This window comes from Mesoplodon mirus (genome assembly GCF_964341445.2).
Source record: "Mesoplodon mirus genome assembly, chromosome: 9".
NCBI classification, from domain to species: domain Eukaryota; kingdom Metazoa; phylum Chordata; class Mammalia; order Artiodactyla; family Ziphiidae; genus Mesoplodon; species Mesoplodon mirus.
In genome coordinates, this window is record NC_138985.1 from 87,099,941 (window position 1) to 87,127,930 (window position 27,990).

The window sequence follows — 27,990 nt, forward strand, 5'->3', positions numbered from 1 at the left end:
GAGCGCAGGCTCAGTAGTTGTGGCGCACGGGCTTAGTTGCTCCGCGGCATGTGGGATCTTCCCGGATGGGGGCTGGAACTTGTGTCCCCTGCATTGGCAGGCGGATTCCTAACCACTGCGCCACCAGGGAAGTTCCTCATCAGTCTTTTCTAAATTAATTTCAAACTATTCATCCTGGTGTTAAGACCCTTTTAACATGGAACCAACATATTTACCTTAACTCCACCAGACCAGACAACGCACAGAAAGCTTACGTTAAATTACTCCCACTTTGCTGCTGTCTCCATCACACAGGATGCCTCCCACACCTACGCAAATGAACAAATCCTATACATCTATCAAGAGCCAGCTCAAATGTCACCTTCCCTGACTTTCCCAACAGGGCAGATCCTCTCCCTCCACAACATTATTAGCATCTTTCTGATGGCTGTCACATTCCATCTTATGGCAGAGTTGCACACTCATCTTATCCCCTTCCTGGACCTCATGCTCCTATAGGTTAGAAACTGTGTTTTAATTCTCTTCACTTATATGTGTGCCTTGTTCCAATGGACAAGAAATATCTATTGAATTCAACTGAAACAAAACTTCCATATTGGTTCAAAATTATATCCTGTGCCCTGCAGTGCTACAGGGTCCATAGGGACCTCAAGTCAAAAAGGAAAATCTGTGGGAAATAGGACAGTGCATATATCGGCATACCTTGTTCTATTGTGTTCAGTTTACTGTGGTTTACAGGTACTGATTTTTTTTTTAACAAATTGAAGGTTTGTGGCAACCCTGTGTCGGGCAAGTCTATCAGTACCATTATTCCAAAAGCATTTGCTCACTTCATGTCCCTGTGTCACATTTTGGTGACTCTCCCAATATTTCAAAATTTTTCATTATTATTATTTTTGTTAAGCTGATCTGTGATCAGTGATCTTTAATGTTACTATCGCAAAAAGATAATGATTCACTGAAGGCTCAGATGACGGTTAACATATTTTAGCAATAAAGTATTTTTTTAATTGAAGTAAAGTTGATAATACAATATTGTATTTCTTAATTAAGGTATGTACATTTTCTTTAGACTTAATGCTATTGCACACTTAATAGACTACAGTATAGTTTAAACATAACTTGTATATGCACTGGGAAATCAAAAAATTTGTGCGACTCACTTTATTGTGATATTCACTTTATTGCAGTGGCCTGAAACTAAACCCACAATATCTTAATTTTTTAGTGGTAAGCAGATACACATATTATTAAAACTACATAGAGACACTCATCAGTTTTCAAAAATGTCCAGTGCTCAAAGATGGGCTGAGATAGATGTCTCCAAGACAACCCCACCACACTGTTTGGAAGACCTTAGTGACAAATAAAAGGAAGAAGCTGTGACAATTTAGGGAAGTTGGCTTTGTCAACAGACATCTAAGCACTTTTCTTAGATGTAGTCACCAATGTGGAAGCAATGGCTGGGATGCTGAGCAGAGAGAAACTGAGAAGAGCTTTTGGCTGACCTTAAACAATAGGGTGACAAAAACTGGAGTTTAAGTTCTGTTGAAGGGGATCCTAATAAAGGCCAGATTTTCATTTGGGATCCTGAAAGACTATATTCTAAATAAATGGTAAATTGAAAAACATCGGTTTTCCAAAGGACCAAAGCCCACCTTTGAATCATGAATTGAGGTGATTTTTTTCCTAGCCTATCCCCCTGCCAGAAACAAAGGAAATCTTCTCTGAAAAAAATACACAACATCCAGAGCCTCAAATCATCTCTAAAATTTTATATACACAATATCCAACATTCAATCAAAACTGAACAGGCATATTAAGTGATAAGAATTGACTGAAAACCAAGAAAAAGTAAAACAAAGAACATAAACAGACCCAAAAGTTCATTGTAATTATCAGAAGTGAGTTTAAACTTTGATTAATATGTTCAAAAAATAAAATTTTCCCCAAAAAGTCAAAATTAATCCATAGTTTTTAGTCAAGATAGTAGGTACCTTTCAGAAGGAGAGTGGGAACGGTGCTGGGAGAGGCACAAGGGGATTTCTGGGATGTTAACATTGTCCTCTTTTTTACCTATGTAGTGTTCACATGGGTGTCTTTGTGATAATTTATCATGCTGTATACTTACATATCACTTATCTGTGATACTTTAATATTTTATACTATTATATAATGTAAAAAAATTATATTTTCTTCTTTAAGAAAAATATTATTTATATTTTACTTATCCCTCATCAGTTACATGGGCTAACCCTCAAACACACTTTACTAAGGATTTCATTGAATTGGCTTGCTTTTCTCCTAACATCTGTATGAGATCAACTGTACTGAATAAATGGCAATTTTGATTAAGGACAAATTGGAATGAAAAACTGTGTTCTAAGGTCCAAAAGAAATAAACTTGTAGGGCTTCCCTGGTGGCACAGTGGTTAAGAATCCGCCTGCCAATGCAGGGGACATGGGTTCAAGCCCTGGTCCGGGAAGATCCCACATGCTGTAGTAATGAAGCCCACAGGCCACAACTACTGAACCTGTGCTCTAGAGCCCGTGAGCCACAACTACTGAGCCCACGTGCCACAACTACTGAAGCCCGCACGTCTAGACCCCGTGTTCCACAACAAGAGAAGCCACCGCAATGAGAAGCCCGCGCACCGCAACGAAGAGTAGCCCCCGCTCACCACAACTAGAGGAAGCCCGCGCACAGCAAAAGACCCAACTCAGCCATAAATAAATAAATAAATAGATAGATAGATTAATTAATTAATTTAAAAAAGAAAGAAACTTGTAATTGAAATTTTGAAACATAATAATTTGTGACTTGAAAATGGCTAGTAACAGCTTCTTAGAATGGTAAATGATTTTAGAGCAGCCAAACAAAAAGACATTTCAAGAAATAACAGTCAAATCCATTCACAAAGGCAAATTAGCATGCAACATTTTTCATATTTTGGCCTAATAAGGTAAGAGTTGCACTGAAATGCATACTTGTAAGATTCAAAAGATGAATTAAAGCCAAAGGCTCACTGATAGCTCTTCTAGCTACTCCACAGCTCTGCTGGAGTCAAGCTGATTTAATGAATGTATTATGACTGGGGAGTTCTCTTTTAGGTAGGGACTAAGTTCTAACAGACCATGCCTCCTACACATAAGAACTATAAACTCTGGACAAAATACAAACAAAACTAACTACGTGAGGGCTTCAGAAAATGAAGAATAGCAGGCGGTTTGGGGAGAGGGTCAAAACTCGGAAGAAATAACCACTGTAAAGCAATTATACTCCAATAAAGATGTTAAAAAAAAATAATAATAATACATGACCAGAACATAGGCTGTCAATTCCAAGCATGAGTGAGTAAAATCCAACAAAATTTTCTGTATTTCTGATTTTCCAATCTATTAATCACAGTATAGTAAGAATGCCCCCAAATATGAATTGACCTAGAAAGCAGAAAAAAAGTGAAAATAAAGTAAATCTTATCTCACGTCATGAACATTCTTAATAAAGTATGCATAATGAGAGGCAAATGCAATTGTAATTAAGCATGAAGGCAGTTACTTATTTCCCATGAAACAATTATGCAGAATATGTAAAAATAAGAGTGTCAGTAAGTACTTCGGGGAAGCGCTGGCATTTCATTTTACAACAGATTTCTCAGATACGGAAGACCAGAACATTCATAAGATCACTCCAAAGTCCTATTTAAAGTCACGGAGGTGTTGCTCCCAGTCCGCTTACCATTTCTTCAACATAAGGGTAAAGCATGTCTCCAAAGTATTCGGTAGATTCAATTGGAAGCTGTGCCGGCAAATTGTCAATGGAGCACATCAGAATCCCAGAGCCTTCGACACTAGGAGAAGCAACATGCTTTATTCAGATGGACAAAATTTATGTGTAAGCTCTAACTTTCCCAGATGTCTGCTCCATTACTTACACTTCATAATCATGTGTAATCTTCTACCACAGTATATAGGAAAATAAACAAGCCTTTTCAAATGAAACTTTTCTCGTCTTCACAACCCATTGAAATGTAGTATGTGTGTGTGTGTTTAAGTGCTCAAACCTGAATGTGGTTTTTCTACCAAATTTTTTAATATGCTTGAGCATATCTCTGGAAATTTGCATAGCCTTCATAAAGCAGTGAAATATTGAGTATTTTAGAGTAGTATATCAAAGGAAGTAAATGATGCATTATTATGTATTTCTCCCCATCGAACAGCTTTAGCAAACTCACCTGTCATGAATAATATGCTGATCTGCATCATACATGCAGAAGGGATGCTCTATTGTCGTACACTCAGTCATAAACTCAATAGATCCTCCGGTGTCAGCTGAAATGTCACATATTGCCACAAGTCTGTAAATAATATCAACACTTAGATGTGAACATGGATCTCTGAACTCTCCAACAGAATTAAAAATGAGTAAAAATGAAAGGTGCTTGAACAATTTTCAGTGTAGATGCTAAATATTTCCTAGGCTCCTTAGCTCTTTTTCCTACAGCTCACATGTTCAGGAAACTGTTCTTTTGGGATACAGAGAATCTTCCTAATAGGAGTTTTAGTCTCCCCAAGCAAAAAGAAAAAGAGGAAGAGGAAGAGGAGGATGAGGATGGAGGAAGACAAGAAAGGAAAAGAGATAAAAGTAAAAAAAAAATCCTCCTTATACATACTACTATATATAAAATAGATAACTAATAAGGTCTATTGTATAGCAGAGGGGACTCTACTCAATACTCTGTAATGGCCTCTATGGGAAAAGAATCTAAAAAAGAGTGGATAGGGAAATCCTTGGTGGCTCAGTGGGTAAGACTCCACACTCCCAATGCAGGGGGCCCAGGATCGATCCCTGGTCGGGGAACTAGATCCGCATGCATGCCACAACTAAGAAGTCCCCATGCCACAATTAAGACCCAGTGCAGCCTAAATAAATAAATATTAAAAATAAAAAAGAGTGGATATATATATATATGTATGTATAACTGGTTCACTTTGCTGTACAGCAGAAACAACACAACATTGTAAATCAACTATACTCCAATAAAAATGAAAAAAAAAACCCTTCCCTAGAGAAATCATTGACAACACCTAAAGTTAAGCTAGTTAGCCAACTTTAAATAACTTAGGAAGTTCGACTACACTACCTCCACCCTGCTTAGTAATACATAATTTCACGTGTTATTACATAGAAATCTCTGGAATTATGAACAGAAGTCTCAGCCCAGGATTTGAAATCCTTTTGAAGTTGACCACAATTTTCCTGCCCAATCTCTAATTTCCACTTGCCCATATAAACCCTATACTAGGGCTACACTGTCCCACTCACTGTCTTAAACTGTGCTTTGGTGGCTCCATATTTATCAAGCACCAGTCCTATCACTTGAAATCCTTGCTCTCCTCACTCCTCCCTAGAGACTTTGCTGAGCCCATGCTCCCACTTTCTTCTAAACTCTTGCGATATTGATTGCTCCTAGCATTCCTTTGGAATTTAATTGATGCCAGCTACATGCCTGAGGACAGCAACCACATTTTTCTTTATCTCTCAGCTTAGCAGAGTACCAGGCAGACCAGGTGTTCCACAAATATTTATTTATTAACTAATTCATTCAACATTTAGTAATTATTTGAATGAACATTATATGTCAAACAACGTACTGGGTACCTGTGGCCAAAACAAATAGGGCCCCTATCCTTAAGGAGATTAAGTTCTAGTAAGGCAGGAAATATCATAAACACAGGAAAATAGAAATCATAAACACATGAATTTCAGGGAAAAATATAGTAACAGACTGAAGAGTGATGGGAATGGGGAAGCAAGAGAAGACCTCTCTGAGGAGCTTACTTTTGAGCTACGACTGGAGTCACATAAGAGAAGAGAATTTCAAGAAGGAGGGAAGGAAATAGACTCACAAATATAGAAAACAAACATATGGTTACCAAAGCCCAAAGGGGGGGAGGGAGGGATAAACAAGGAGCTTGGGATTAACAGATATACACTACTATGTATAAAATGGATAAAAAATGAGGACCTACTGTATAGCACAGGGAACTATATTCAATACCTTATAATAACCTATAATGGAAAAGAATCTGAAAAAGGAAAATATGTATATATATATGTAACTAAATCACTGTGCTGTATACTTGAAACCAACACAGCATTGTAAATCAACTATACTTCAATAAAAAAAATAAACTTGGGCTTCCCTGGTGGCGCAGTGGTTGAGAGTCCGCCTGCCGATGCAGGGGACACGGGTTCGTGCCCCGGTCTGGGAAGATCCCACATGCTGCGGAGCTGCTAGGCCAGTGAGCCATGGCCGCTGAGCCTGCGCATCCGGAGCCTGTGCTCCGCAATGGGAGAGGCCACAACAGTGAGAGACCCACGTACAGCGAAAAAATAAAATAAAATAAAATAAACTTGCTCCCTAGAGCAAACAAACAAAAAAAAAAAAAAAGAAAAGAAAAGAAAAAGAAACCTTGCAATCTCAGTTATCCCTAACATGTTATCACTGAGTCCAGCTGATCACTTAACACAGTTAAGCCCAGAACACTTTTTCTAACTTTCGGGATGTCAACTTATACATATATATATAAGTGAATCACTTTGCTGTACACCTGAAACTAACAACATTGTAAACCAACTATACTTTGATTAAAAAAAAAAAAAAGGAGGGAAGGTTAACTGTCAAATATTTCCAAGAGATTAAATAAGGCAGACAACTGGTTATTAATAGTCAAGTCCTGTGCTATGTGGCTCCCCTATGTGTGATACCCTCACAGTGGGCCTTGCTGCTGAAAACTGCCATCATTGCTGAAGTCCTTACTTGTGTGGCAATGCAGGGCAGCCTTCAACACCAGCAACTGAGGACTTGCCTGGAGCCAGGAGACTCTGAGCATCTTGGCGGGTTAGTAGGCGAGGGGTGTTTTGTTCCCAGTAGATTCCATTAATTAAACAAGTTGTATAGGGTGCAATCTGTAAAGCAAATTCCAAGGTCAGCGAGATAGGAAATAGCCTTTTTCAAAGCAGTGTGCTGAAAGAGAGCTATGAGTAAAGTTCATGAGAAATAATTTAACGTTATTTCTAATTGACGTCGTTATTTGCCAAGTCAGTGGCCACCATTCGAAGCAAAGACAATAAATACCCACCCAGATTTCAGTGGAAAATTACCTCATTATAGAAAAACATATGAATATAAATACATTAATATTTGTGTTCTATAATGCCTTACATAGCCAAGAAAAAGGAAATAACAGAAGTTCAAGTGACCAAATGCTCTATTTCCAGCCCAGCCTCTAGTAGCATGTGATCTAAAGCATGCTACCTTAACTTCTCTGGGCTCTGTTTTCCTTACTTGCCAGATGGGGATAATGTGTACCCCATTCCTCAAAGGAATGCTGTGAAGATTAAATCAGATAACATCTGTAAGCTCCATGGGCAAATGTGCTACATGCATGCATACATGGTAACTAGGTCATTATAAGTTTGGTGATGCATCCAATCACCAATATTTCTGTGATTGGGGAAGAGAAGGGATGGAAACTTACTAGATTCAAAATTTTTCAATTTGAAACTAGTTTTATAATTCCTGTTTCTCAAGCATCTCAAGCATTCTCAAGCCACAGGTAAGAGTTCTTCTTCTATAATATGCTGTACATGCTATAACACTAAATTTCATACCAGAATCTAAAAATGTTATATTGTTCAAATACATTTAAAATTATTTAAAACATTCTTTTTCACAATTAGATGCACGCATTTTTTTTCTTGGTTTATTTTGAGAAAGACTGTTGCATGACCAATGACTACAAAACACACAAATATATTATCCTTCTTATAAGATGAGACCAGTGTGTCCCCATCAGAAGGATTTGAATTGGAAGTAACTTTTGTACAGTGGAGATGGGTCTTCTATAGCCATACTGTTTCACTCTGGTCCCCTGTAATCAAGGGCATGTATTTCAAGATGGCTGGCTGAGGTTGACTGCAATTTGTGGCCATAGAAGGGATAGAACTATGTTGAGATCAACTCTCATAGACACTGTGGTTTCTCAACAGTACTAACAAATTCAGGGTAAATACAGAAAAGAGTAACCCACAGGAAATGGTTTAGAGCAACTGGGCACATGCAGACCTGAAGGAGAAACAGAGTCAGTGAAGCAATGGGCATACCCATAGAAACTACCAAAGCCACGAAGCAAAGGCCACTCCAAACACCAAGAAAAGCCAACAACACCTAAGGACAACTCATAATACCCAAAGGACTCACAACAAGTCAATATGGAGAACTGAAAACCAACGTACACAATCACAATCTCTCTCCTTAAAAACAGCCTAACTATAGTGTATCATGAGCAACCAACTCAAAAGCTAGGTATGATACTCACATCAGTATTAAAACGGCTTATGTAGCGCTCAGGATATTTGTCATACTCTACAGGATCATATATACCATCTGTTTTCCTGACCAGATGATGATGGCGACTTAACACTGTCCCGTACACTTTTCTCAGGTCTTGCAGAGGAGAAAGGAATTAGTAAAATGGGTCACAAATGATAAAGGTTTATGGTGATAAAATATTATAACACTGAAACTGTTAAAAACAGTAAAAGATACATACACTCGCCCTCCCCGCCCTCCCTACCTCCATTTTGGGAAGCTTCTTTTAATTCATGCGGCTCCACATATTCACAAGGTAATTCATTGAAGATTTCTTGGGCTCCCTGTAAATAATGCATGAGTGAAAATCTAAAAATCAATCTGAAAAGAGCCAATACGTTTTCCTGCAAAGGTTCCAACTCATTTTCCCCACAATTTTATAGCTCAACTTGCCTTGCCCTGCAACTGGGACCACAACACGGAAGCACAGATGAGCCTCTTGAATGCAGCCTGCAAACCAACTTTTATCCCCATTTAAACACCACTCATTGGAAGGGGCTTTAATTTTTTTACTTAAAGTTATTCAGCATAGAAGCAAGAGGGTTTAGAACTGACAGTACGATAAAAATATTTCTATTTAATTTTTGCTCCATTGCAGAAATTATTTCAAGTGGGGAAACTATATTTCCTACTTATATCAGATGGCTATCTCACAGTATAATATAAATAGTGATGTCCCGTTTGTAAAATATTTTTGCTGAAGAAAAATCTATTTTGCAATTACAAGTTTCTCTATGGGATCAAAAATACATTCTCGAAACTACCCCAGAAGGAAGAAAGTAACAATAGTAGTCTTGAATTAAACTTCTTAACATCTTTTGGCAAAACTCCAAATCTTGTAAAATTTACGTCCTGGGGTCACTTCCAAATTTTGGGATATCTCAGTGATGGAGGTAACATAGAGTACCCTGAGAATAGACCTTTACACAGCAAGGAGTTATCCCTCTAAAAAGAAAAAAAGAAAAGAAGAAAAACCATTCAAAGCCTCTGACAGCTTGGAATCAACTCAAAGCAAAGACACTAAGTTTGGACCAGTACTGCACTTTACTATGGGAAAAGTACATAGGTAAGAAAAGTACCAAGAACAGACTGCTCAGTCATGGAAAAGAAGGGCTCTGAAATGTACACAAAATGCCCACATCCTTTGGGTTAGTGTCAGAGTTTCAGACTGCTTTACAGAAAGAAGACAGTTAGAACTTACCTTAGATACATTACCAGTCCCTGTGAACACAAATGTTAAGGGCCCTATCGACTTTGGCATCAAACCCAGAGCTATTTCATAGCCAGTGTCTCGGACAGCTTGCACAGCCTGACTGCTGTTCCTGTAGTTATGAGCCATGCCAATGTGCTGCAAGCAAGCACACATGGATCACATTAGTCTACCGCCTGAGACATGTTTCTATTCTTAACATGTGACATGTATTTACAGAAAAAAAGAGACACAATAAACATCTCACCATAAAAGGTGTGTGATGTCCCAAAGCAAGGAGCCTTAAACCCATTCCATGTAAAATGTTGATCATCCCTGTTGCAGAATCAGACCAACAGAAAGACCATTAGCTGGGAGGAGTTGAAGCTGTTCTCTCTACCTGTCCTCCAACCTGCTCTGCGCTCTGAGAAAGCACAGACCACAGCATCTCAGATTTGGAAGGGGTCCCAGTAGTCATCTTATCCATCCCCTCAACTTTCTGCCATCAAAAGCGTTAACCCAGCTGCACCCCGACCTGTCCTCTCCACATCCAATCCTCCTAAAATGGAAAGAGTGCCCCTCTTTTTCTCTAAGGTTAATCTCTCCACCTTTGCTCCAGATCCCATCCCTTCCTGTCTCTCTCAGGAATTTACTCTTCAATTATGTCCTCTCTCTATCCCTCTCTATTGGTTCATTCTTATAAACATTTAAACATGGGAGGTTTATCAATTTTATTGATTATTTTTTTAAAAAAAGAACTGGCTTTTGATTTTCTCTATTATTTTCCTGTTTTAATTTAATTGATGTTCCCTCTTATCAGTAGTATTTCCTTCCTTCTATTTGCTTTGGGTTAATTTATTCTTCATTTTCTAGCTTCTCCTGATGGAAGTTTAGATTACTAATTTAAGAACTTCCTTCTTTTCTAATAAAAGCATTAAATGTTATAAATTTCCTTCTAAGCATCACTTTACCTGCATTCCACACATTTTGGTGTGCTGTGTTTTAAATTTTCATTCAATTCAAAATATTTTCCTGTGATGTCTTCTGGACTCATGGGTTATTCAAAAATACAGTTTGTCTTCCAAATATTTGGAAATTTCCTATATATCTTTGTATTATAATTCCCAAATCAATTTTATTGTAGTCAGAGCACATACTCTATGATTTCAGACCTTTTAAGTTTATTAAAAATTGTTTTGTGACCTAGCATATGGACCATCTGGATGAATGTTCCACATGAAAGGAATGTGTTCTATTCTGCAAGTTGCTGGGTGGAGTGCTGGGTGCTCAAGAACTTTCACTGGTGTCAGGGCAGTTGATAGTGTTTTGTGTCCTCTATCCCTACAAATTTTCTGTCTACTTATTCTGACAATTACACACCTTCAAGTAGTCTAATCTGATATAGAGTTATAACATGTGGTGTTTCTCAACAAAAGATGGTTCAAATTACTAACTGGGACAAAAATCAAGTGCTGTTTTTCCCCAGACTCCAGCTTGTATCCTTGCTAGACTGCTCCTCTGTTGTCTCCTGTCACCGTACCTTTTCTCCCTCTTTTACCCTTTCTTCCATTCTTCAATTTCTCATCACCAAACTGACTTCTCTTTCCAGTCTTCCAAACAGTAAAAATTCAGAGCCTAAGCATAATTGTTGTCCTTCTCCCTGCTCTCCTTTTCTTAATTTTTGTAATAAATATAGTTTAGTGATTTTATTTTATTCCCCTGATATTCATCACCCTTAGTCACACCCCCGTGTTTATTTTTATTGGAGGAAATGAACACTCCCATCCCCTTGCCACAGAAAAGAGAAAACACAGTTACTCCCCAGGCAAATTTAGAAAATGGGTGATGTAACAGCCCTGGCATACCTACCTGCCACACCTGCCCACTGTCCAAACGCCACTACACGTATTCCTCTATGATCCACCATTTTCTCATAATCAATAAGTCGGATTTCCTGAAGAAACAATAAAAATTTTCTCAACCAGACCCATCCAGCTTAATTTGAATGAGTACAACACATATACGAGCAAGTGATTATTTCACAGTATTCCCTCATAAAATACATCTTGACTTGCTAGGTGCACCATGAAATATTTAGAAAATGCTGGGTCACAAACCAGTGATAGGTTTGTGATGAGAGATGAAAGAATGGTCCTAGCAGGGTGCTAACACCCCTTGATGGTAGGCAATAAAATAACAAAGGCATGGTTTCTTTTAACTTTTAGCCCAGCACCATTGACAAATATACCCACATACTGCCCCCACTCATCCTCACATCCTTCCCTCTAGTCTCAAAAAAAACAAGTCTTTCCCAAGACTAATCCCTGTGAGCTAGATCCCAGCTTTATTCTATGTCCTCCAAGATCTCTCAAACTTTTTCTTTCTTTTCTTCCTTCCTTCTTTACAGTGTTCCTTTCCCTCAGCCATTCTAAATACACCCAGGTCTCTCTTCTACTTTAAAAATAACAACTATACACCCTCTCAAGTCCATACACACAAATCTATCTCATTCTCTCTCTCTTCCTCTCTCCTGTCTCTCTTAGTATCTCTCTGTTTCTCTGTCTCTCTCTTTTTTTTCTCTCTCCAGCCTTTCACAAGTGAACTTTATTTTAAAAGTAGCACAAGCTGCCTGCTCTTCACTTCCTCACCTTCACTAAAATCTTGTCCTTCTTCTTTCTTTGGGAATCTTCCCCCTCTCTTGGAAATGTCCTATTAACTCATGCTTAAAAACTGCTGACACATTGGAATTATAGAATGTTTTAAATAGTCTATTTCCTCAAGGATGATATAATTTTTGCCATGTGCTTGGATTTAAGAATATTTAATATTAATCCAACTCCAAGTAATTTGTTACAAAATGTTGCTCAAAAGCATCCCTGCTGGGTCTGTTTTCATTAATTTTCTTGAAATGAACAAAACTTCACATAACCAAAAAGAAAAATGTTTCTAAAGTACTTTTTGAGGAGTTTTTTCTACTTAAAGTGAAACATTCTTCTATAATACTATTTCCTTTCATTACTTTTTGAATTGGTTCTTATGAAACACTGTAAATTAACTACACTGTCTGTTTAGTGAATCTGAAATTAGTAAGAATGTATTCTACATGCTTATGTAAAATACATTCTCCTCCATTACTTTTACTGTTTGTGAAACTCTCCTGTCCTCTACCTATTGTCAGATTCGAGTCTAGTTTCTAATGCTCTAACATCCTTACCCCAGGACTTAGACCTTGGACTTCTCCATCTACACTCACTCCTTACCCTCACCCAGTCTCATGGCTTTAGATACCATCTAGTCTCTGACAACTGAAAAATGTGTATCTGGAGAAGCTGCCCTCCTGAGTTACAGACTCACACCCAATGGCCCGCTCAGCATCTCCCCTTACGTGTCTAATGGGAAATTAAACTCGACAGGCCCTAAGCTCAAATCTTTTTTTTTTTTTTTTTGGCGGTACGCGGGCCTCTCACTGTTGTGGCCTCTCCCATTGCGGAGCACAGGCTCCGGACGCGCAGGCTCAACGGCCATGGCTCATGGGCCCAGCCGCTCCGCGGCATGTGGGATCCTCCCAGACCGGGGCATGAACCCAGGTCCCCTGCATCGGCAGGCGGACTCTCAACCACTGCGCCACCAGGGAAGCCCCCTAAGCTCAAATCTTGATCCTCCCATCCAAGCCTGCTCCTCGTGCAGTAGCATCATGTCAATCTAAGGCAACTCCTTTAAGTTACTCAAACCAAAATCTTGGAGTCATCTCTGACTCCTCTCTTTCTCTCATAGTCCACATTCATCTCATCAGTGAATCCTGTAGGATCAGACCTCTAAAATACATCCAAGATTTGTCCATGTGTCACGACCTCCACTCCCGCTGCCCTCAACACCATTTGTAGCCTAGCATCTGGACTAGTCCAGACTGACAATCTTCTTATCAATTTTGCTCTCCTTCTCCCATCTCCAACTTTTATTCACAGAGCAGGCAGAATAAGCATTTTAGAATATGATTAACTCTAATACTCCATTCAAAAAGACTGTCTGCTAGGCTTTTGCACTACTATTCTCTCAGGTTGGAAGGCTTTTCCCAGATGGATATGGCTTGATCCTTTGCCTCTTTCAAATTTTTCTCAATGCCAATATTGCAATGAGGCACTCCCTGATCACCCTATTTCAAGTAGCGTTAACACCTCCCCTAGTGCCCAGCACTCCTTTTTTTCTTCTGTATTATATTTATCTCCATTACACATATCACCAAGCGACATATGAGGTGTTGTTTATTTATTCTAGTGTCTCCTTGTACTAGAATGTAAGCTATGTTCATTGCAGTGATCAGTGTCAGACACATTGTAGGTACTTGGTAAATATTTGTTGAGTGAATACTCTGTATTTTAAATAGATGATAGTTTTTCCACAGTATTTATATCTCAAAAAAAGTTTCTTTTCCTTATGAATGTTAATAAATGTAAAAATAGTTTCCAGTACAGTTCTGGTACTACAGAGCTGTGCAGCCTCAGTCAAGTCACTTCACCTCTCTGGGCTCCATTTGAAAAATTAGGGTGGTAAGTTATATGATCCCTGAGGTTCCTTTTAGCTCTAAAATTCTACTTGCTAATATTTGAACTATTAACCTTATAACTTAATAATCATTTGGAGCAAATGCTTCTATCATTCTTCCCATTTCAGGATACAAAGGAATGAAATGTGTTTGGTTCCTCTTATCACAAACTCCAAACTTGCCCAGCAGAGCTGCCCGAAGAGCAGCAGAACTATACAAGCACTAACTGCAGATCACCTCTCCTACTGACGTGAATACGTGATGTATTTTCTAGATGCTGAAAGAAAACTAAAACTCCACTTGACAGTTAAAAGTAAAAAAATATATATGTTTCTATGTTAACATTTATGAATATTGGCCACTAATTACCTGTTTTAGGATCTCATCCAACAAACCCATATTGGCCTCCTGAGCCTTTATGGTGTGGGAGAAGAATGCATAGGTCTTCTTAGGCATTAATTTCTCCTCTGGGGGTCTTTTAACTCCCAAAATTAAACAAGCTTCAGAAATATCCTCCTGAAGAATGCCACCAGCTTTGACATATTCCTGGGAATGTAATTTTGATTAAAAGTTATTCTCCTGATTTTTTGTATTCATATTTTCTTTAGTAAATAAATGTAGCAGTTAAAGTCACAACCTTTTGAAGGAAAAAAATATAAGGAACAAATAATAGAAAAACTACTTCTAATATTCTTACTTGTTGGCTAAAGATCAATCTAACGTGTTTGACTTTTGTACCAGAAACAAAAAATTAGAAAATTCAGCACGTACTTTAATCTAAGAACAGTTAATAGTTTGACCATAACCGCTAGCACATGTGATTTAAATATACATGTAAAATGTATATTTTGTACCAACAATGCCCTGAAACATTAAATGCTAAATAGTAATTTATTACTCAGGTATACTTTTAAAGGAAAGATATATCTGCAATATTTTCTTTTCTTTTGTTTTTTTGTTGTCCAGTTAGTATTTATTACTGCCCTACTCTGTTCCATGGACTGTGCTAGAGATGAGATAAGACACAAAAAAACAGAGACAAGATCTCTCCTGTAAAGGAGCTCACAGAATATTGTAAAAAGAAGTCAGAGGCACAGTGCATGAGGCTGAATTCAAAAGAACATTATGAGTAGCATAATCTAAGTGATATATTAATTTAATGGATATTGAGATAACTCCCAGATGAGATGATCAAGGAAATGTGGAAATTTAAATTAATCTAAAAGGCTGGGTAGGATTTGGAGGGATGGAGATGGGAAATACAAGGTGGTAATATCAGTAAGAGATATTGAAGGAATATATACAAATATGGAGACGGGAAAGTAAGGAGATGTTTAGGGCATAATAAGTGAATCAATTTAGAAAAATAGACTGAATATTATTATGATGAATATGAGCTTTATTGGATAAAAATAATCATTGATATTTATTAATAAATTACTATGTGCTTTGCTAAGCTCTTTGGGTGAATTATCTCATTTAATTCTCAAAACTCCCATGAGGTAGGTACTGTTATTATCCCCATTTTATCAATGGGAAACCCGAGTCTTACACATTAAACTGAGATTTCATAGCTAGTACATGGAGGCAATAGACAATCATTTCAGATTTTTAAATAAAGGGGTAGCATGATCCAGGCAGAATTTTTAAAGCATCTTAGATGGCAGTTGAATAAAATGAAGATAAATCTAGTTAGGAATCTACTTCAAAGGAAAGTACAAATGAATGGGAAAGAAAGTAAAAGAATGAACATATGGTTCATACCTGGTTTCTCTGAAAACAATCTATTTGCCCATTTATAGTAGACTGGTTAAATAAATCATGATAAATAATGGAGTAATTATAGCAGCCATTAAATAGAATGAAGCTGATCTCTATGAACTGACATGAAGTGATTTCCAGGATATGCTGTAGAACAAAGCAAGGTGCAAAAGAGTATATACAGTATACAACGTTCTGTATAAGATTGAAGGGAAAATAAGTAAACACATACATACACACACATACACATATGCTTATTTTTGCCAGAAGAAACATAGGAATGATAGATAAGAAACTAAGGAAAATAGTAACCTATAGAGTGGGTGGGAACGGGATGTAAGGGATTAAGATGAGAGCAAGACTTCTCTGTGTCACATCTTTTTATACAGTTTTAATCTTTGAAGCTTGTAAATGTTTAACTTATTTAAAAAATAAAATTAAATCAAAAAGGATTTAAAGCAAATATGAAAATGTAATAGAAACAAAAATAAATCCAACTGGATATCACATTGACTTGTAACCACAGAGAAAAACTAATTCAGATATCTTTTGAACACAGCACTCTGAATATTCTTTGTGGGATGTATTCTAAAGGCAAAAAAAAATTCCTCTAAGAAATATTAAATGCCATTCAATATTCTCTTATTGAGGTATAATTAACATTATATTAGTTTCAGGTGTACACCTAAATGATTTGACACTTGTATATATTGCAAAATGATCACTGCAATAAGCCTAGTTAACAATAAGCCCAGTACTGTTGCAGATTAAAAGAACTAAAGATACATAATAATGAATACAATGAACCTTAATTAAGCCTTGATTAAAATAAAAACCATAAAAGACATTTGAGACAATGGGGAATTTGAAATGTGAGATGTGAGATGATATTGTGGAATTATTAATTTCTTAGGTGTGAAAAAGATACAATGGTTACATAGGAAGATGATTTATTCCTAGGAAATGTATACTGAAGGATTTAGAAATAAAGTGGCATGGTCTGCAGCATATTTTCAAATGGCTCAGGAGAGGAAAAACACGTGCATGTATCTAAAATAAAAATAAAAGTCAAACCTGTGTCATAAGATTATTGTGAAGAATAAACAGAATGATGAATACGAGGGGCTTCACCTGGTGGTTGGCAAGGTAAACACTCATGAGCAAACTCTACTCAGTGAAGCATTTCCTGCAGACATTTGTCTTTCCAGTCCTAGAACCAGGGTCACACATGAAGGAGAGAATGACTGAAGGATGTCATCTCCTAAAAGCAATCCTTTTATCCCTCAGCTGGAAGAAAGCATGGAATGGGGCGAAAATAATACTTATTGGCTGAATTCTGGGCTCAAGAAAGGATTCGAACTAGAAATCTCATAACTATATTATCTCATTATAACTGAAGTAAAGAAATATTGTCATGTGGTCTTTAAGTGACACTAGCAAACATTTTATTTTCACTCAGATGCTTCCTATTTTTCATACACAGGGTCATTTCAGTCCCACCTATTTTTAAAAATTGGGAGTATTTACCTTATCGTGAATGGCCCGCCGATTGGAAGGCTGTATTAAGACCTTGTACCCCAGATTGGTGATCCCTTTGATGTGCCGGGGAGCCAGGGGAGCCCGCCTCTCCCAGGCGTTCACATCCTCCCGCCTCAACGCCATCACCGCCTTGTAGTGAAGCCTGGAGAGGCTGAGGCCCAGCCCGTCCAGTTTGGTCCTAGGTACTCGCAGCATCTTGAAACCTGGTGACTGTAAAGAAGTTGTGAGAGCAGGACAACAAAAGGCAAGAAGGCTCACAGGTCAGTTCTGGTCTCCTGAGAAATCTGCTGTAAAATCCAACCAACTCAGGTGATAACAGATTCAAGATGAAGAAGGGAGAGGGAAAACCTGGATGATACGATGATAATTTGCTGGTCATTTGGATGCTGTTCCTTTACCCAAACAAACCCAAACTTCCACAAACGAAGTTACTTCCAAAAAAAAAAAACAGTGTCCAAAGCAACTTATGGGACACTAATCAATATCTGCTAAGCTGAAATCATTTTTTAAATGTATGTTTTATCAAACACACATTCAGCACAAAAGTTTTAAGCAAGTTAATCTACAATGCAAATACAGAAAGATAATTTATGCCAATTTTGATGATATAAAGTTTAGAATCCTTTTATAATGTACAAGATCCTTGACAATCTAGCTCCAACCTCTTCCAAGTTTCATCTCTGACCATTTCCTAAACTAGTTCTACTCAAAGTGTGTTTTACAGCCTGTTGTCAATCAGTGAACTGCTTTGTACTGGTCCACAATGAGATATGTACAGAAATAGAAAGTAAGCACTTAGAAACCTTTATATGACAAGATCATTTTTCTAGTAATTCATTGGTATTGAATTTTATAAAAGCATTGGTCCTGGAAGATTGGAAATTTAAGAAAACAAAACAAACAAACAAACATATTTTTCACCACAGGTGTTAGAAGCTGAAGAAGCACCTGACACCCCAGCCTCGCTTCACTGACCCTGTTGTTGCTCTGAACATTCTCTTCCCGGGCTCCCCTGGTGGCGCAGTGGTTAAGAATCTGCCTCCCAATGCAGGGTACACGGGTTCGAGCCCTGGTCCGGGAAGATCCCACAAGTTTGCGGAGCAACTAAGCCCATGAGCCACAACTACTGAGCCTGCACTCTAGAGCCCGTGCGCCACAACTACTGAGGCCGCGTGCTACAACTACTGAAGACCACGCGTCTAGAGCCCGTGCTCCGCAACAAGAGAAGCCACCACAATGAGAAGCCCACGCACCACAACGAAGAGTAGCCCAGACCCAATGCAGCCAAAAAAAAAAAAAAAACCATCCCCTTTCCAGAGTTTCCTCTACCAGACCACCTCCCCCTGCTATTATATTAAACCCAGACCTGTCTCTGTTTTCTAACTGCTATTCCAGATTCTGTAACTCTATTCATTAATTCAATTAAGAAATATTTACAAGAGGCTTACTATGTGTCAGCACAGAAGAAATTTTACAGAAAATTTTAAAGCATAAGTATCAAACAGTATTCTGTGCCTCTTCAAATGGTTACATAAATTTAGTAGTCAGAAGTCATTTCAGACGATAATTTGCTGGTCATTTGGATGCTGAATCTTAGTTTTCTATGTTTAAGGTTGGCATGAAAATACAGAGACTAAATGATTTTACATCTTCTAGAAATTCCCCAGCATATAGCACAATTCTTATGGAACACATTTCTGTTACATCAGACTACAATCTCTAAATCAGACCCACCTTATAGACAGGGAAGTTTTGTCCAACAATGGAATGTACAAGTACTATTTCCTGGGGGCAAACTACTTATCACCCTAGATAGAAAACTTGTAGGATAACTCACAACACAGACTAAAAGAATAAAGCAAACAGCAAAGAGTCTGGCTAAGAAGGCTTTAGGAGGAAAAGGGGCAGGGAGAGAAAACACTGCACACAGCAAATGAACACGCCGGTCATGAGGAGTTCAGGCTAACTTTTACTCAGGCCAAAATACGGATGATCGACATTTCAGTAAAAGTCTGTTATATACTTTATCTAACTTTTTGGTTTACTTATATAGTTTCGTTTTTAAAAGAGACTATGCTAAGCCCAAATCCAAGCCCAAGCCCATAACATTTATTCTCCCCCAAGCCAAAGGAAAATCTGCAACGTCCCATAGAACTTGAATCCCTATGTTTGTAAATGAAATCAATTCCAAAGAAAAATGAGTCTTCTAAACACACTGAGAAGCCCAGAAACAGTCCCATCTTCTCAGCAGGGGCTGCATCTCACATACCATAGTTGACCAAGTGACCCTAATCCTCTATACTTAGTAGCAGTTCTTAGCACAAAGATTAGGAAACATGTTCAAATAATTCAGTCTCTCTCCTCAGCCCAAGCTTGATTTATAACCACAGCTTCCCCTTTCTCAGCAACACTCCCTCCTCCTCCACACCTCCTTTGCCTGGGGTCGGGGGTACAGCGTGGGAGGAGAGACATAAACACATACACTCATGTAATACACACATACACTTTTGCAGAGGCAGACCTTCCTCAGGATCTAGGAAAGGAAAGTAGCAGAGGCTGGCCTTCTGCGTTTTATTTGGGAAGCTACTTTCACTTTCACTTTTTGTAGGGAATTCTTGAATCACAATTCCTGACACTTTGTTTTTAAAGAAATAGAACAATAGTCACCACTGATTTAACATTATATGCCAAGCACTATGCTGAGCACTTTACAGACATTATTTCATTTCCTCCTTGCGAAAATCTTACTTAGTAGATACTATTATTAGCCCCATTTTACAGATGAAGAAACTGAAGTGAAATCCAACTAGAGCTGTTGCTTTTAAGCAGAAGCAGAATCCCTAGGTTAATACTCAACACTCAGGATTTTCTCTTCTTTGCCAAAGCCTGCAGATCCACACCTCGTACATCTGACACGTTACTCCTGCCAGCTCAATTCAGAAATAAATCAGATCCATATGGCATATTATTAGTTCTCCCACAGCATGGGGTGCCTCCATCAACCCCTTTCTATGTGTCACCAAAAATCCTTCCTGAGTCCCTGTCAAGGTAAATTCTAAGTTTCTGGATGCTTAGAAAAAAGATGATTATAGCAGGTCTGATTATGTTAGTAATTGCTTGAACCTTGAAACTTGGTCTCAGCATAGAACTTTCTGGGACCACCATTCATTTCATTCTCAGGTCATCAAGAAATATGTAACAGTGAGAATTTCTGAATTACTCTGAGGTATGGCACTGCAGGTGTCTGACATTTCATGGAAATGCCCAGGTGGGTTATTCTGGACTTCCCTGTCCTGTATTTTATGGGCTTTTCCAAGAATATCGGGAAGTAAATGTTATGTGTATTTCTGGCAATGCCTTCAAGTGGAAGCAAGGCAGTAAGACTCCGGACTTTTTCACTGGCTCAAGTGAGGTTACTTGACAGGGCTGCGTGCTGATAACAGCCTCTGGCATGAGCAAGGAGAATGTGGAAAAGCAAGAGAAGGAAAGGAAAGAGGAAAAATAAGGGGAGAAAGAGAAGTGTCACACAGTCAGGGTTGGAGAACAAGACCCTTTCCCTGACAATTTCTAAATAGTCTTCCCTTCAACACATGAAGGGCCAATGTTTCAAATGGCATTAAAGTAAAATTTTAAAAGATTCTTCTCTATGTTTTTGTAAAACAAGAATAGCACTACGGGGCTTCCCTGGTGGCGCAGTGGTTGAGAGTCTGCCTGCCGATGCAGGGGACACGGGTTCGTGCCCTGGTCCGGGAAGATCCCACATGCCGCAGAGCGGCTGGGCCCGTGAGCCATGGCCGCTGAGCCTGCGCATCCGGAGCCTGTGCTCTGCAAAAAAAAAAAAAAAACAAGAATAGCACTACGGTATACATTTTCACATACCTAGGATTGATTAGGAATTTGAAATGTCCCTAAAAGTCATAGGAATATTACAGTGAATTGCACAGATGCAGTGAGATAGGAGGACAATTAGTGGATGGACTCTAACAATAGGAGAACATACTATATGATATCACCTTACCTCTTTTCCATTTTTTAATGGGGGGAAGACTTAAGAATTTATTTTAATTTACCTATTGTGCAGATGACCTACCTTTGTAATGCACACATGAGAATTGGGGTGGGAGGGGGAATATGCTTAATTGTTCTTGGTATTTTCTATCCTTTTCAAGAGAAATGAGGAAAAAAATGGTCACTAGAGAAGAAGATAGAGAGAGAGAGAGAGAGAGAGATAGACAGACAGATAGATAGACAGAGCTTGGCACTCCCTACATAACCCACTATTTTCTTTCAGTGACCATGAAATAAACCACGGTCATTGTGTACATCATCATCCTAAATAACATGAAGGAACAAAAGATTTTGTGAGGTGAATTTATGAAAGATTATATTTGAGGAAAAGCCACCTTCAGTGGTAGAGGACCTCTTATGTAGTTAGGAAGGTCCTTTTAAACGACAAACAGACTGGTTTTCCTGTACAATTACATAGATTAATATAGTAGTAGCTAGTCATTTGTTTCTAGAATGAATATTTTCTAATATTTTAATAAAAATATAATAAAAGCCAGACATTTTCTTGATGAGCTGTAAGAAAAGATCATCTAAAACCAGATAATACAAATGAAGGTAGCATGCCTCATATAAATATGGGATTTCCCATGTTTCATAAACAGCATTTTCCAAGCATCTATGGATGAATCATAATAAAACAGTCTGCTCTTTGGTTGGTATAACTTCTAAATGTAACTGGATTAGGTTACATTTATCTGTTATTGTTCAGGTAGTACTTATGCCAGAAAACAGTGTACTTGATTTGTGCTGGTTTTCACGGGTTAGAGTGGTAGGTGGATGAAGAAAGCTGAGATCTACAGAGAGCTTTTTATCCTTCCATCAAATGTTCAAAAATCTTTTAAATCTCTTCAATCCTTTCCATACTATCAACCTAAACAGAAAACTTTTTAAACCTACAAACCACCTACGAAAGCCAGAACAATGTGCAAGCAAATACAAGAGCTTAAGTACAAAAAAGAGTTAGGCTTGGCCCCTTCTAATTTCTGTTGCTTCCACTGAGACATGTCAAAAGGATTACAAATTCATTATTAAAGAAATTTTAAGGCCAAATCATCTATCTTCAGCCCCCAAAGTCAGAGACGTGCTCTTTGTCCTTATATTTTAGATCTTTGAAATAATTCCACTAGAACATAATTCAGTGACTCACACTAAAACCGTCCAATTACATGGGGAGATTTCTCAATGCCAAGGTATTTCCAAATGATCAGGCATACATCTTGGTTAAGTACTGAGACAGTAAGGATGGAGTAGCCTTGAGCTGACTAAAATAAATAATGAGTGAGAAATGCAAATGATTTATATCCACACTTCCAGTTTATTCAAAAAGTGCAAGTATATTTAAAAAGCCATGGTTTCCCAGAAAGCCCTGGTACTATATATAAATAAGGGTAGGCAGCTGCATGGCCATGAGTCTTGGCCTACACTACATATTTGGCATCCAGACCATAATAATCCTGGAGAGGTCCAAAAGAGTTCCAAATTAATAGAACACCCAGTGATGGCCTAGAACTAATCCAAATACCTCCCAACCCCAAGGCTTGCTAGAACTAGGCTTGGGTATGCAGCAACACTGTCCTCCATACTTTTATTTCCTGTTGCATAGCTATATTCTTTTAATATTAAACTCCTTACAAAATAGTTAGCTAGAAGTAAAAACAAGTAGACTTGGGGAGTGTTTATTGTGCTAAGTAATCTGGTCTAAGAATATTCATATGTTCTCAAGCCTATAAGCTACTCAAAGTCATCCAAAGACATAAGACCTATGAGTCTTCTGGTCTCTAGCCCACAAATGTAGCTTCACTGAGATGGAATGCAAAGTTAGTTTTGAAGTGGAGTCTGATCCAAAATGTTTATCTGCTTATTTGTTTGTCTCTTTGTTAAACTCTAAATTCTTTGAAGAAATGAATTGTGTTTTCCTCATCTCTGTATTCCCAGTGACTGCCCCATAGGAGAACTCAAATGTTTTGCGAAAGAATGAAGAAATAAATGAGCAAGTTTAAATGAATGTCATAAGGACCAATGTAGCAGAGAAAACAAAATAGACTAATGAATAAGAACAGGGACTCATATCTCCCATCCCCCCGGCAATGCCCCACAAAAGATCTAATCTCTTGCTGAGATCTCATAGACCAATGAATATTTTGAAATGCAAATAAAAATGGTATCAAAATCCAGATCTGGCTGCTGAGACATATAACTAGATATGGGGCTCCTTACCTGACTTCAGTTTCCTAATCCAGACTGGAATATAATACTAAAGTCCTTTTCAGCTCTAATATACTGATTCTATTAAGGATAGTAGTGACCAGGCACTGTGGATTACAAAAGCATTAGAATTTTAGAACATAAATAGGCACTGTGACTCATGAAGATCCAGGTAAAGTACAGTAAACAGGGAAACAAAAATACCAGAAACACTATGGAAGAAGACAGGATATTCACTTAAATTACCTGGATTAACTGCAGTGACCAGGAGCCCAGAGCTTAAAACAGGAGGGGGAACCTCAAAGGAATTCTGACTCCTCTCCTCTACAAATGGCCTGGGTTCCTCAGCTTCCCACTTACTCTATGACCTCGGTGAGTAACTTAACCTGTCTGTGCCTCGTCAGCAAAATGGGAATCATACTAATATCTACCTTTTAGAGCTACTGTGAAGTTTATTTGCGCTAACAGACATAAAGTGCTGAGCACTGCCTTGCATGCCATAAACACTCAGTAAATGTTAAGAAAAAGGCTGCAAGCCTGCCCACTCCTCAAAGGTGAGCACAGGGGCTTCCCTAGTGGTGCAGTGGTTGAGAATCCGCCTGCCAATGCAGGAGACACGGGTTCAAGCCCTGGTCCGGGAAGATCCCACATGCCATGGAGCAGCTAAGCTCGTGCACCACAGCTACTGAGCCTGCGTGCCACAACTACTGAAGCCCAAGTGCCCTAGAGCCCATGCTCTGCAACAAGAGAAGCCACCACAATGAGAAGCCTATACATCACAACAAAGAGTAGCCCCCGCTCGCTGCAACTAGAGAAAGCCCACGTGCAGCAACAAAGACCCAATGCAGCTAAAAATAAACTAATAAATAAATTTATTTTTAAAAAAAAAAGGTGAGCACAACCATCACCACTGACAGAAGACACCACTTTCCCATACTCTGGGTCACACTGTGGGAAGGCCTTCACAATGGCTCCATATTAATCCCTCCCCCTTCTTATTTTTTTAGAAGCCCAGTAAGCCTTCTCTTTACCTTCACCCTTTAGGCATGAGTGTTCAAGAAAAATAAGCTATCATTTTAATACTGTATTTCACCAAATATAAAACATGTTTTTTCACATTTTAGCATCCCCAAAATGGGGATGCATCTTATAATTGGTTGCACCTTAATTCTATGAACACGGTAATAATGTTGTTAGTTATTTCCCATTCCAAGTGTACAGCATTTCTGTGATTCTATGAATTCCATAGAATTTTTTTGTGGCCTCATCAAAGAAACTTGCTACTGTTTGTAATGTTATATCTACGAGAAAATTAGAAAAAGAATATTTGGGAAAATGAAAACGTTTTTGTTAAATTGGCGTTGGTTACACACCAAAGATCATTTCCAAAATCCTGAACCAAAGTCTGCTAATGATTAAATAGAAGATTAGTTAGTAAAGGGGGAAATTTTTCAATTACAAATAAATCAAAATTCTGATGACGCTGTCACCAGTAACAAGTGAGACTGATAACAAATATGATTTTCTGGAGAGTGGGAAAGTCACTTGGGGACACTGGCTTAAGCTTTGTCGTCCTAGCTCATTTTGCAGAACAGCCACCAGGTTACATGGCTAGAAGGTAGTGTGGCCCTAGGTTCACTCAGCTTTATAGCAAAAAAAGGGGGGGGGGGCGAGTTCAAGTTACAAAACACACACACAGAAGCGTCCACACCAAGTGCCATAGGTTTCTTGGGTTTTTTTTTTTCTTCCAGTATAAAGTATATGAAAGCCACGTGTCAAAGTCAGTGGTGGTTCGGTCCTGTGCATAGCTAGGTCGGCGTAATCACAGCTATGTCTTTTCCACATTCCGATAGTTGACGACCCACAATATCAAAAAATGTTCATCTTTGTTCGAGTTACTAAACACACTCTCTCCCTCCCACCACACCCACTCCCGCTCTCCTAAAATCAGTGCCTAAAAAGCATATTTCTTCCAGAAGTAGTCGGGCCATTTAGCCCCACTGAATTAAACAGGGTAGATAACTGCTTCTCACCGCGCCCCCTCCCCGTGCAAACGCTCACATTGGCCCCCACAGCCCCTGCGGGGCGTCCGCAGTTCAGATGACGCTGACATCCAAGGCATCCGACTTCCTCACTTCTCCTATCTCTGCTGGAGGATGAACTGGGAGCGCAGCTTCCGGGGGTGGAGGGGGCTGGTCTCCATCTCAGAGAGAATGGCCTGCCCCATATGGGCAGGGTGGGGAAGTTTGTGATCCGAATTTGGTTAAGCAGGCCAGGACTGAAAAGGTCAACCAGTAACTGCGCCGAAAGAAATCGGGGTGGGGTGGGGGGGCCGGGGAGGCCCCCCTCTCCGTCAACCACCTCCCACAGCTGCCTAACTAAATAAGCACACAGTCCAAGAATTAACAGAGGGTTTGCTCTACAGCTTCAATACCAAGGCTTTACTCCCCAGCAACCGCTCCCCACCTCAGCCCTCGCCAAGAAAGAAAACCGAATTGCCATCCCATGCCTTCTCCTTCCTATACAGAAACTCCGGAGCCGCGCCCGCTGCGCCCCACCTCCCAGCCCTCGCGTGCAGAGAAACGCTAGGCGGGGAGGCCTGGCGAGGAGGCCCAAACGTTCGCCACCCTCTTCCGTACGCTCGTCCCGGCAAAGGCCGGAGTCCGCAGAGCTCCCGGGTCCCCAGCGGCGCGGGGAGGAGGAGGCAGAACTCGCCCGCACCGCCCGGCGGACTGGCAGAGCCCGGCCGGCGATCTCCAAATCTTTCTCACAGGCTGGGCCCACGGCCCATCTGCTCAGCCCCCTCCGGGCACCCTCCCCCCGCTCACCTCGTCCGGTCCCCGCCGCCTCTGCGCTCCCGGGTCCGGGCAGAGTAGGATCCGAATTCCCAGCAGAAATTGGGATGGGGGCCTTGAGGAGGAGGTGTTTGCTCAACTTCTTCGGAAGTCATGCCTCTTCCTCCGCAGCCAATCAGCGCCCGCCCCGAGGGAACAACCTTCTCCTCCACCAATCGGCGGCGCTGCCAGGTGCTAGGTCATGCCCTGCCCCTGCTCCTCCCCGAAAATTCTCCTGCCTTTTAGATCTCTGACCTACGTCCTTAGCTGGGGGCGTCACGTCCTTCCAGGACTGTTATTGACCAAGTTTGTAACTGTCCGTAGCAGGAGACAGGCGGAGACGGAGAAGGACGAAAATAGTCCAGACATTACGCGCTCAACAGATGCGTGTATCTCCTGGGAAAAAAGTTTCCGTTTCATGTATATCACGCTTGCTTAGCCATATGCACTTCTCAAAGCATTTTCACAGCCCCATAACAAGACTGTGAAGCCAGATGACAGTTCTTAAGGCCATTTTGGAGTCCAGCAAACTGAGACTGAGAAATTAAGTGTTGTGTATCCACATCCAATGAATATCAATGTTCATTAATGAATTTACTAATTTGAATAATGAATTTTCATTTTTATGAATAGCGTGTAGCCTAAGAGGCTTTTTGCTCAAGTCAATGAGATGATCAGAGTCCTGCGATTAAGGGAATATGGTCTAGATAGTGTATATAAGGGGGTTGAGTAAAAGTGATAGTAAAGGAATTTAAAAGGACAGAGTCAACACCACCGGTAAGACTAACAGGCTAGAGGAAGAATTGAAACAAATTTGGTGTTTCAGGCTTGGCTAAGTGGTGATTAGGAAGTTGGTGATATCAAGAACAGTGCAGTAAAACATAGCAAGAAGGGAAGGCTTGGGCTTCCCTGGTGGCGCAGTGGTTGAGAGTCTGCCTGCCGATGCAAGGGATGCAGGTTCGTGCCCCGGTCCGGGAAGATCCCACATGCCGCGGAGCAGCTGGGCCCATGAGCCATGGCCGCTGAGCCTGCGCGTCCGGAGTCTGTGCTCCGCAATGGGAGAGGCCACAACAGTGAGAGAGGCCCGTGTACCACAAAAAAAAAAAAAAAAAAAAAAGAAAGAAAGAAAGGAAGGCTTTAGAGGAGTGATTAGGAATATGATTTGGCATGTGTAAAGCTAAAGATACAGAGGAAAACCCCAGCTTCCAGAGAAGCTTCTAATTTTCTCTGTAATTGGAGATATGAGTGGAGTTTATAAAAATGTTCTAGGTTCAAGATCGTTGACATGAGCATTTAATAGTTAAACACATCTGTGGCAGTATGAGAAAAGTATGTGTTAGAGAAAGTTACAAAAACAGAAAGGAATATTACCCTCTGGCCACTGATTCCCTAGGAAGACCACAGATGGACTTC

General features: G+C 39.6%; 1 protein-coding gene across 1 annotated transcript in view; it reads right to left on the reverse strand.

Moving 5' to 3' along the window:
- Positions 1–26,711, reverse strand: part of AASS (aminoadipate-semialdehyde synthase) — a 59,066-nt gene extending 32,355 nt beyond the window's left edge. The window contains exons 1-11 of the mRNA XM_082632813.1: positions 26,572–26,711; positions 17,459–17,680; positions 14,540–14,716; positions 11,497–11,581; positions 9,896–9,963; positions 9,640–9,786; positions 8,644–8,722; positions 8,386–8,513; positions 6,825–6,973; positions 4,236–4,358; positions 3,740–3,851 (exon numbers count right to left, since the gene is read on the reverse strand). Coding sequence (XP_082488939.1) covers positions 3,740–3,851; positions 4,236–4,358; positions 6,825–6,973; positions 8,386–8,513; positions 8,644–8,722; positions 9,640–9,786; positions 9,896–9,963; positions 11,497–11,581; positions 14,540–14,716; positions 17,459–17,665 — 1,275 coding nt within the window. The 5' untranslated portion in view covers positions 17,666–17,680; positions 26,572–26,711. The remainder of the gene's footprint in view (positions 1–3,739; positions 3,852–4,235; positions 4,359–6,824; positions 6,974–8,385; positions 8,514–8,643; positions 8,723–9,639; positions 9,787–9,895; positions 9,964–11,496; positions 11,582–14,539; positions 14,717–17,458; positions 17,681–26,571) is intronic.
- Positions 26,712–27,990: the final 1,279 nt, after the last annotated feature.